Source organism: Thunnus albacares, chromosome 4 (assembly GCF_914725855.1).
Source record: "Thunnus albacares chromosome 4, fThuAlb1.1, whole genome shotgun sequence".
In the NCBI taxonomy this organism is placed as follows: Eukaryota; Metazoa; Chordata; class Actinopteri; order Scombriformes; family Scombridae; genus Thunnus; species Thunnus albacares.
This window is the reverse complement of record NC_058109.1, coordinates 14,109,669-14,121,485: the sequence shown is the minus strand read 5'-3', so window position 1 is coordinate 14,121,485 and position 11,817 is coordinate 14,109,669. Positions and strand designations below refer to the sequence as shown.

The window sequence follows — 11,817 nt, the reverse complement described above, 5'->3', positions numbered from 1 at the left end:
TATCTGCTTCTAGATTCCTTTTTTTTTTTTAATCTCCCTGATCAAGATATAAAATACAGCTATTTAATCACATTCATTATAAAATTTGAAATTTAAGATATGTGTTAAAATCATCATTCATACTGCCTCAAACTAACTTCTTTGTGCTGCATATTCTTTTTTCCTATGTGGAAAAAAATTCAAACAGCATTCAAGGTGTTTTAGTTTACAATAAGTTTGCACCACAGATTTACTGTACTTGGTTATGCACTGCTTTATCCTTTTGATGTTTCATGGGTTCATTTGATTTGAATTAAAAGGTTCTTTTGGTCAAAATACCAAAAACACGTTTTACACTGAATAATTCAACATAAACAAATACGGTATACAGAAAAATAAATTGTAACGTGCTTGAGACAGAGATAACCGATGTTTTGCTTTTCGGATTCAAGTTTAGGAGTGTTTAGGCGGTATAGTCCAAGTATGTCACATCTCACAGCGAGCAAGTCCAACTCAGACATTGTTCAGTCCTTGTTCTGTCCTGATAAAGTCTGGAACAATGAAAGAAACATGAGACAGAGTCAGACAGGATATGTATAACTTCACTATAGACCTTGCATTTTTAATTATTAGCATTATAGTGTGTGTGTGACTGAATTAATAAAGTAGTCGTAGTGGAGCTTAAAGGATAGGATTTACAATTTTTCAAGTCTGTCTTAAAACAACAGTCAGGTGCACATATGAACACTGAAAGAGGTTTTCCTCGCTGTAATCATTCCTCCTGTTCATACTGGCGGTTAAAAGATCCCCTTCAAATGTGTTTTCAGTGTAAGTGATAGGGGCCAAAATCCACAGTGTGTCCACACAGTCATTTAGTGCCAAAATGCATTTTTAAAAGTTTATCTGAAGCTTATATGAGGCTTCAGCAGTCTGAGTTAGTCTTATCAAGTGGATATCTGCCATATTTAAAGTCTTTTTAGTATCAAATTCCCTCTTTGTGTTTCCCTGTTGAGCTGTGGTGGACGTATAGTAACAAAAGCAGGGACTTTGGCACTAAGAAGACTGTAACGTTGAAAGATATCTACTTGATTTGACTCATTTGAACGGCTGAAGCTTCATATTAGCTTCAGATAAAAATTTTAAATACATTTTTTAGCACAGAAGGAGGCTTGTGGATTGTGTCCCTTAGATTGTAAGTGCATTATGAAGGGATCTTCTAATGGTCAGTATGAACAGGAGGAATGATTACAGCAAGACAGACTTGAAAAATTGTGAACCTGTCCTTTAAAACTAGTTTGTCTCAGTGCTATCTATCCATTTAACTTGTTGAATAACGATTCAATAAATGCACTGGGACGACAACTACAACATAAACATGAACAATACATGAAATAATTAAGAATGTGTCTTTTCCACAGAGGATATTTCGACACGTTCAAGTTGGAAAAAGCACAGGTGTAGATAATAAAATTGATGATGGTTGAGGTCCATTTAGCTCCTTCAGTTTCAGGGTCCTGTTGTTGTGCATGCTGGCTCACTATCACACTGTCATGGCTTACAAGTCAAAATGTTTGCTAAAAAAAAAAAAATAATAAAGGTGATATCTAGTTCTCCACAGTCCTCAGAAGAAGTCCAATCAGGCTGAAAACATCTGCTTGTATGGCCTGTAGTAGTTGTTGTTGTTTATTTATGCTCTCCCTCCTGTTTTTAGTCATACATTTTAACATTTTCTTTTATGCGAATAGCCTCTGAAAACTTAAAACTCACTCACAAACTCACATTTAGCATCTGCAGATTCTGCACCAGGGGGAGCTGTGAGCAGCTGCTAGCTTTTCTCTGCCTCCATCATTAATCATTAATACAAAGATGGACTCACTGCCGCAGCCTCACGCAGAAGAAAGGGCAACTCGGAAGTGTTTGCATATATATTTTTAACAGTCAAACCAATGAATGTACTTTTTTTTTTTTATCCCCTACAAGTAATAGACTTTTAAAACGTTTTGTTTTACACCATCACAGGCCATGTTTTAACACTTTCTTCTCACTGTGTAACATTATGAGGAGCCGTTCTCTATCAGGTGCATGGTAAAATCCAGACCATGTCAAGTCTTTCTCCCTCCACCAGGGTGGGGGTTAGGGTGGGGTGGAGGGACGCCTTGACCTGCAATGGGTCTCATGGTGCATTCAAGGCTCGTCGTAAACTTACAGTTTCTTAAATTTATAATGTTACAATTATAAATCTAGAGCAAGTTATTGATTTTTGGCTGATTACGGTTTAAGAGACTGTTAAAAAAGTGCTTGCAGCAAAAACAGCCCATTAAACCATGCCATAATCCGGGGTAACCATGTGTGAACCGAACGATTTAAACCTACAACGACCTCAATACTATCCTTATATACTATGAGCACACTCAAACCTATTTGATATGTGTTGTGCTGCAACAGTTAGTCTATTATTTGATTAGTGAATTGATTTTAAGCTTTTTGTGTCATACATGATAGTAAACTGAATATCTGGTATATTGACTGTCAATCAGACAAAACATTTGAAGATGTCACCTTGTATGTGTTTTTTGTATTAACTATTTTCTGACATTTTATTGATAAAACAATTAATGGGCAGATTAATCGATAATGAAAATATCTGTTACTTGCAACCCTGGATATGTGTTTAATATTTCGCTATTCAAGACAGACTTGAAACATTATGAACCTGTTTGTTTGTTTTTTATTCCGACGTTTCAAGCGGTCTGTGAACGCATCACCCTGCTGGTCCCGGGTGAGCAGCGTCACAGCCGCGATGTGTCATTTCGACGGATAAATTACCGACCGTCAGACCCGTCCCGTCTCCCGTGCAAGGATAATGTCTGAGGGCGACCGTTAGTCAGATTATTGTTAGTCCACAGCTGCTCTTTTTTAATATTGTTCTCGCCCGGCTTGATTTTTTTTTTTTTTGTATGAGGATGATGCTTCCGACGGGCAACATGTCTGTTATCTCGTCGGCTTTGTGGCTGCTCACTGTCGTCCTCTGCACTTCTCAGGGTAAGATTATGGCTCTCCATCCAGGCCGCGCCGCTAGCTAACGGTTACGGTTTAACGGTTGAGCCCCTTTTGTGTTGTTCTGCCCTCTTGCACGGCCGTTATTTATCAGTTAACACAAGACTCTGCCAGTCCCCGCATCTCCCCGCATCCTCAACATGATATCACGCTGCTTTCCTGGCTGTTTACCTGCGGGGTGCTTTTAACCTCGATGTTTATTTCAGGCCTGTAAACTCAAACCGTCCAAACATTTAGCTGTTTGTCTATCTAACGTTAGTGAGCCATTGTGTCTTCTTTCTGTGAGCCAGTCTAACGGGTTTTTATATTTGTTTAAAGCATTTGTTATTTAAATATGAAGAAAAAAATCGCCTTGCTAGCTTGCAATTTACACAATAGTTCAACAGCCCAGCCCGAATAATTCAAGCGTTTGTACTGTAAATTATATGATAACACCGTGTTTTTGTTGACATTTTAGCACCAAGTTTGCTCAAATCATCATTGCATGGCAACATATAAAGTTAAGCATTATGCTATATCATCACAACAAGTGTTTCCATCTCAGTTTACATTATAGTTGTTGTCCCAGCGTATTTATTGAATCGTCATTAAAAGGCTAGATATCAGTGAGACAAACTACTTTCAGGTTTTCAAGTATGTGTTAAAACAACAGTCAGGTGCCCAAATGGACACTGAAACAGGTTTTTCTTGCTATAGTCCTGATCATACTGACCATTAGAAGATCACTTCATAATGCATTTACAATGTAAGTGATGGGAGACAAAATCCACAGTCTTCCCTCTGTGCAAAAACGTATTTAAAAGTTTATTTGAAACTAATATGAAGCTTCAGCCGTCCAAATGAGTCAAATCAAGTGCTAAAGTTCCTCTTTTTGTTACTATACTTCCAATGCAGCTCAAAAGGGAAACACTGAGGAAACACAAAGAGGGAAATTGTTGCTAAAAATACTTTAAACGTGGCAGAAATCCACTTGATATGACTAACTCAGACTGCTGAAGCCTCATATAAGCTTCAAATAAACTTTTAGATGCATTTTTGCAACAACAAAAAAAAAAGACTATGTGGGCACTGTGGATTTTGGCCCTCATCACTTACACTGAAAGTGAATTTTGAAGGAGATCTTTTAATAGCCAGTATGAACAGGAGGAGTGATTACAGCGAGGAAAACCTCTTTCGCTGTTGATATCAGCACCTGATATCACCAGTGAACCTATCTTTTCAGGCTTGCTGCATGCAGCAGTGTTAACAACTTAACTAAGCAACACTATCAGCAGAGATAAAATGTTTTTTCAATATCAGAGTGCAAGATGAGTATTGTGGATACCGGCAGTCAAAAGGTCATCATCCAAAATTAGTCTTAAGAGGTTCAGGAGCCAAGTTTATACCGATCTTGGCTCGACACTGCACTAAAGATATCCTTTAATGGAGCTTCTCTCAGTTTAATATACTTAAAAAAATCAGTTCAACAAGGAAAAGCAGCTCTCTGACTTTAATTATGTTTTATTTACATACAGTATTCACTCAGATTGTATAGTTCAAGATACTCTGAGGAAAACTCATATTTAATGTAAAAGGTGGTGTGACTTTAAGCAGCCTGTTGCGTCCAGGCTGTAATTTTGTGAGCCTTAAATTCCACATTGTGGGAAACAGAATTATATGGACTCTCTACACCTAAATTTAGGGGTTTATATGTGTTTGTGCTTATGAAAGACGGCATATCTTTCTCAACCGCTATGTGAACCACAGTCTCCATAGAGCCATAACATCACAGGTTTGAGTCTTATTACTCCACGTGTTCATGAGTTGATTAGATTTTACTTTACAGTGACAAAAAAAAAAACCATTCAAATGAATTAGAGCTACAACCATCAGTCGATTAATCGACAGAAGATTAATCTGTAGCTATTTTGATAATAAATTTGATTGTTGAGGTCACAAGTGTCAAACTTTTGATGCAACCAGGTGTTCACATGTGATCATTTGCTGCTTTTCCTCGTCTTACATCACAGTAAATTGAATCTTTTGGGGTTTTGTGTTGTTAATCGGACAAAACAAGAAATTTGTTGATGTCACCTCGGGGTGTAGGAACTTTTTTTTTTTACTGTTGACTGATCTTTTATAGACCAAACAGTCAATTTATAGAAAGAATAAATGGCATATTAACTAATAATAATTTACAAAAGTGTTGGTTGCACTGTTTTCTATTTCTGACAAGTCCTCTAAATCTCCTGAGTACTTTGCTTGAGCCCTAATCAGTTTTCAACCTCTGTCTCAGGGAACTGTTGAATAATCCATTCCAACTGTGTTTGGCCTGGAATAAGAAACATGTAAAAAACAATAAATAAATAAAAAAAGAAGAGTTCAAAATAAATATTTGTTTTCTCCTGAAGGCAGAACAAAGCGCTATCTGTAAGTGAGCAGTCAAGAAATGTCTCACTGTGAAAATGTGTGACCAGAACAGAAACAACAGCATGTCTGTATGACTGAGAGACACAAAAATAGAAAATGGATTTCTGCGGCAAAGACTCTGAAACCCGACGTGCCGCTTCTTTCATTCTTCCTCTCTCCCGGCGTCCTTCTTTTCTTCACCCTCTCTGATCATCGACCCCCGTAGTGTCATCTCGCCTCACACTTTGTGTTGCTCTTGCTTCGCAGTGAGCGGGAATGAGGACTGTCTGTGGTACGTGGATAAAAACGGCACCTGGCACAATGGCTTCGACTGCCCTCTCATCACCTTCTGCTGTGGGAACTGCCACCGGCGCTACTGCTGCCTGGACGCCTTCAAGATGATCACAGAGCGGGAGCAGAAACGCTGCATGCTCTTCCAGTTCAGGTGCGGACAGCAGTGGGGTTTTCATTTAATTACTTGACACCGAGTGTTAGTGTTTGTTTTCATAATTCAAGGCTATGAATCATTTATCTTTGATTTCCATAAAGCAGACGGATGCTTTGGTATAAAAGATATTTGGTCCACACACGTCTATGAACATAAATCCAAACGTACACTGTATATTCTACACAGACTTTACTACTTTGTCTCTTAAAATCATGTATTTGAATACCTATTTTATGTGCTGTAGGGACATTATTTTTAGCATTTTACTAAAGCTGAAACAACCAGGTGTTTAATGGATATGTTGATCAATAGAAAATTAATCTCCAACAATGATAATCATTGAATTGTTAAAGTCAATTATCAAGCAAAAATATAAACATTCTCAGGTATCAGCTTCTCCAATGTGAGGATTTGATGCTTTTCTCTTAGTTATATAATTGTAAATTTAATCTCTTTTGGTTTTGTACTGTTGTTTTTGGGATAAAACAAGCTATTTGATCACTTTGGGCTCTGGGAAATTATGACAATTGTGTCATTTTCCTACTATTTTCTGAAGTTTTATAGGCAAAACTACTAGTTTAGATCAGGAAAAAAATGTTAGATGCAGCCCAACATTTTACTGAAGGCAAATGATCAAAGAAATGACAAAATATTGTGAAATATAGTAACATTAAATGCCAAATATATTGCAAAACATAATAATAATAATAATAATAACAAGGGTAGTGGGTTACAGTTTGTTTGTGTTATATCACATGATGGTAGTTGAATTATGGACTGATAATGTCATGAACAAGAAGAAAAATATTGTATAAACACATAAAGAAAATGTCATCAATCACTGCGCGTTCTACCAGCAGTTCCCCAGTTTCTGCCACAAAGTCAAGACACTCTCACACGGGCCTAACATTAGCTGCGTTTGACTAAATGACTCTGCTTTGCTCCCCGCGGTGTAATACCTTCTCATTAGTTGTTCTATCACATCAGCTATCTGTGCGCTCAGTGTTTTTTAGTACAGGAATCCCCTGTGAGAGATCATGATAATGCCGGAATAAGCAAGCTTATACCTGAGAGGCTTCTACATGGCGGTTCTCCTCTGCAGCACTGGAAACCATCCATCACTATACACTACCGAGCTGACAACCTGCAGCTTATTAAGCCCGATGGGAGATCAGATCAGTGGGCGGCGGAGGCTGAGCTGAAACTGAGGACTTTGTAGCTTTACCAAGACTGTGAGATAATCGAGTCTGGTAGAGGGAGAGATGCTGCGTGTCGGTGATGAATTCAGATGTGATTTCAGGGTCAGTCTATGGTTAAGCAACACGTCTGAATCAATAACTGCTTCACATCACAGCCCCTCTCTACTTTAATCTTCTCTAAAGCGAGTTGCAGTCAGCAAGATGTGAAGCGGGAGGAACAACATGAGGCTAGATGATCAAAGTAAGAACGGGGAAAAGCTTTGTAACTTAAATCCTCTCCTCTCCTCTCTCTTCGTTCTCTCCTCTCAGCCCCACTACTTTAGCCGGCATCGCCTCCTCCGTTCTCCTGTTTGTGGCGATCATTGCGACTATGGTCTGTTGCTTCATGTGCTCTTGTTGTTACCTCTACCAGAGAAGGCAACAGAGGGGCAGGACACCCTACGATGGTAAAACCTTCACTCTTTGACCTCAAGCTTGTCCACACAACCATATGATTGATTGTGTTTTCCCTTCACAGCAGTCTGTACTCTTCTGACCCACAGCCCAGCAGATCCCCATGGCCAGCTACCCAGTGGAGCCCATGTACGATGCTTATGGAAAACCACTAGGACCCACTGAGTATCCGCATGCAGCTTATCCAATGGCGCCACAGTACCCCGGCATGCCCCCACAGTACCCGATGATGCAGCCCGGACCTTATCCTCCACACCCGATGGATCCTGCATACAGCCAGGGTAAGCCCAAAGAGTTGTGCTGTAAAGCTTTCTGGCCTTGATATTAAGTCCAAATTATGTTGATAATGTGTTTGAGAGACATATTTTATTAATGACACATATTTTTGGTAATCTATCAATTCACTCACGCTGCCAATAAGTAACTACTAAACTAAGAGGATGTATTCATGATATATTATCCTTTGGATTTGAAATCCAGAGAGGAATAATGGCTTGAATTTAAGGTGTTTTAGCTGCTTTTTTGGTAATGTATTTTTTATCATTATTTTACATTTCATCAAACAGTAGATAGTACAAACAATGCAGTCCACACATTTCATCATTCCCCCCACCAAAGGCCACAAAAAACCCTTAAACAGTGCTTCAGTTGTTTACAATTAGCCAAAATTATGTCTTTACAAAAAGTCCATTAAACAACATTTCTTAAAACAAAATATCAACTCTTTTTTTGCATTTTGCATTTTTCAAATACAAGATAAAAGATGACCAGAATTCATAAAAAGTATGTCCACAGTTTTTGTTTTCCAATGAAAACTTCTCAAGGGGAAGAAAATAAGATATTAATGAATTCAAAGATGGAGCAGCCCTTTCTTTCCATTACAACAAAATACATTTTCTTGCAAAATAAGTGGACAAAAACATCTGTCATTTGTGCATCTGATGGAACAGAAAGTTTGTATTTTGATCAATACAGCTGTCTACACAGGCTGCGTAACTGGTTGCAATTATCTTGCGCTTTATGCACATAACCAGAACTGTACCTGAACACAACCTGTTATAGCCATTTTTTAGTTTAAAATGAATATGATTGTGTAGCCTATGAATTATTGTATATAATTGCTATATTAGTTATGTGTAGAATATAATTAAATATAGCTATCTTTGATTGCCTTTGGCCGAGAGGCATTATTGTTTGGGCAGGTGACTGAACAGCAATCATATACTCACCTGGTCATGGCGGTGAGTGAGTCAGTCTGGCAGTGTCGGACGAGTTGAGGCTGTGGTTCGGTGCCGATTTTGACCACTTTATAGCAATTCAATCCAAATTTTAGTTATTTTTTCCATTATCTTTTGAGTTTACTTGGAATTCTGGAGCTAGAGTTTACCAAGAAATGTATTCATGTGGTTAGAATGAAAGGTTTGCCAGAGGATGAACCTGTTCTTCTTCTTATCTTCTAGTGAAAAGTTGTCTTTTCCTCTATCACCATTATATCAAACTTTACACTTTTACTCCTGCTTCAAGGCTTTAAGCTGCTGCACCAGCTGTGTGTAAGTTCAGTCACAGCACAGTATGGAGTTAAACTATAACTTAGTAAAAACAGGCTGCACCATTAAGTTAGTTAAGATATAACTTATAATGTACACCTTCCTCAAGCCAGTGTTTAGTCATTCTTTATTAACTGTTGTCATTTTTAAATATATATATATATATATATATACCTTATATATCCCTTCACATGTATGATGACATGCACACGCTGCATCATGCTATTCAGTTACTGTTACTTTGATTAGACAAATGCACACATCATATTTTATGCTGCATTCACTTGATGTGGAAATTGTCGCCACCCCTTGGTAGCTTGTGATAAAAACTCATCCCAGTAGACACACAGTCGTCTCATCAAGACGTACGTCTTTCCAGTGACTTTTATTGATGTGGTTATAATTTATGTGTGAGACATTGTCCTCACCTTACTAAAAAACATCAAAGTAGTTATAATGGAAGTGATAGATAAATAATGGTTTAATTATAATGAGGTATTGTAAGTTAGATTATATATAATATTACCAATATTATACACTACTATTAATGTTATTATTACTACATATATAATGATATTACTATTATTATTTGTCTTTTTAGTTAAAAAAAAGTCAATTGTAGGTGATTTCAGTCAGTGGCTTTCTCACTCAAATATCGTTAATGCTGAAACAGCCTCACTCTCTGTGTGTTTTGATTACAGTGGACTTAATGAAGCTATAACATCAGTACAGTTTAGTGTGAAGTCGTTATGACATCGTGGTTTCTGTTGACTTTACACTCAGATTTAGAATCAAACTTGTGTTCAGTTGTTGCAACAGGCTGCTACTTTGTTCCCGTGTCTCTGTCCAGATCTGGACTCCCTGAATCTTTAAAGGTTCCCCTAAAGAAAACAATCAACAGTATTTGGACATATATCATGATCAATAAACTGTTCCCAAAGATGCAACGAAGCTTCATTTCATTTTGCTTCTTTTGTGATCTCATAAATATTGATTGTTATCAGAATCCCTTAAGTAAATTGACTGTAATATTTTTTATTTTATTTTTCAGCCCCTCCACCTTACTCTCCACCTCAGTATCCTGGTCATTGATGGGCTCGTCTACACACACACACACACACACACACACACACACACACACACACAAACACGCACACACATACACAGAGTGGGAAACGACAGCAACAGAGGGAAATGACTGTTTCAAAAGGAGAAGGCAGCACCACTCTCTCTCTCTCTCTCTCTCTCTCACACGCACACACACACATACTCAAACACTTTTATACACACACACACACACACACACACACACACACACACACACACACATACTAATAAACACTACAATTTGACTAGCAGTGGTTCGCCTGTGAAAGCTAACAGGAGGCACTTTAAGGGGTTTTATTTTTGTGTTTTTGTCCTACTTTTCCGGAGGATTTACATAAGTCACATTGTGTTCCCACGACCCGACGCCTGATTGCTCCCGGCGGGTTTCACAGAGGGTGTCGCACACATCCCCAAAGTGAGGAGGTATCCGGCCACCGTCTCGACACTGTGCTGCCACTTCACGCTCACCTCAGTGACAGGGTGTCACCTGACGACAAGGCTCATTACCTCGAGGAAGAGGAGTCGGAAGGGATTTACAAAAATGATAACAGACTCCCTCTTTATTTATTAAAGGGAAAAATACTTCCTCACTTTTGTTAAATTTGAATAAATTGATAACTGCCTGAAGCTACATTCCAGGTCAACTTGATCCATATTTTCCAAATACATGATGTCTTCATCTGTATTTGATGTTTCTTTTGTAATGTGGTGGAGGCTAAAGGAAGGCGTGTTTTTTACTCAATTATAAGGTGTAACTGGATCGTAGGCAGTGTGAAGCTGTCTTAATATCGCTGCAATGGCTAAATGGATTTTATGATTCTCCTCGTAAGAAGCCTTTAGTCGCCTCTTCGTCTATTCTTTTTCTTATCTGACTCGACTTGTAGTACATAAGCTGCATTATTCTAATGTAACATCTCAAACATCAGCATGCTACCCAGTCAAACATCTGTCTTCTACTTCTTTTCCAGTTTTAAATGAATTAAAACTCTTGATTAATCCTAATGTGCCAGGTAGGATGTTTTTACAGTGGAATTTCATGTTAAATATTTTATTTCTTGTAACATATCAGGTCAGGGGAGCTGCAGGTCATGCTGCTTGATTAAAACAAAATGTCCCGCCTTACAATAATTAACCATGAAGAGAGAGAGAGAGAAAAAAAAAAGAGATTAACTATTTAAATAAATATTTTGTAAATCTGTTCTTCAACTGAATATTTTATGATATTGTAACATTTTAAAACTGTATTGTTGTAACATAAGATATGATGTTTTAAGCATTTTGGCATCTTTCCATTTGGTATTTATTATTATTATTATTATTGAGGTTACCTTTTACTGTGAACGGGTTCTTCTCACCTTCTGGACAAGCTACAAAGCCAAAAATCACTACGATTCAAAAAGTAGATTTTGTTGACCTCTCTTTAAAGGAATAGTTAAGACATTTTGGGAAATATACATATTTGCTTTCATGCAGAGAGTGAAATATGTAGGCTATATTTATGGCACAGAAGTGAGAATGGTATCGATCGTCTCTTCTAACAATATATTTATGCATTTCCCAAAATGTTGAACTATTACTTTAAATTTTCACTTCCAGATTTTGGTTCCAGTGAGGTCAGAGCCTGTAACCTGTATATTTA

General features: G+C 37.8%; 1 protein-coding gene across 1 annotated transcript; it reads left to right on the top strand.

Moving 5' to 3' along the window:
- The first annotated feature begins 2,753 nt into the window (after positions 1-2,753).
- Positions 2,754-10,706, top strand: shisa4 (shisa family member 4). The gene is made up of 5 exons (XM_044349934.1): positions 2,754-3,021; positions 5,692-5,869; positions 7,381-7,517; positions 7,614-7,805; positions 10,123-10,706. Exons 1-5 carry the CDS (start codon positions 2,937-2,939, stop codon positions 10,161-10,163), a joined length of 633 nt encoding a protein of 210 aa, XP_044205869.1. The 5' UTR covers positions 2,754-2,936; the 3' UTR covers positions 10,164-10,706.
- The last annotated feature ends 1,111 nt before the right edge of the window (positions 10,707-11,817 follow it).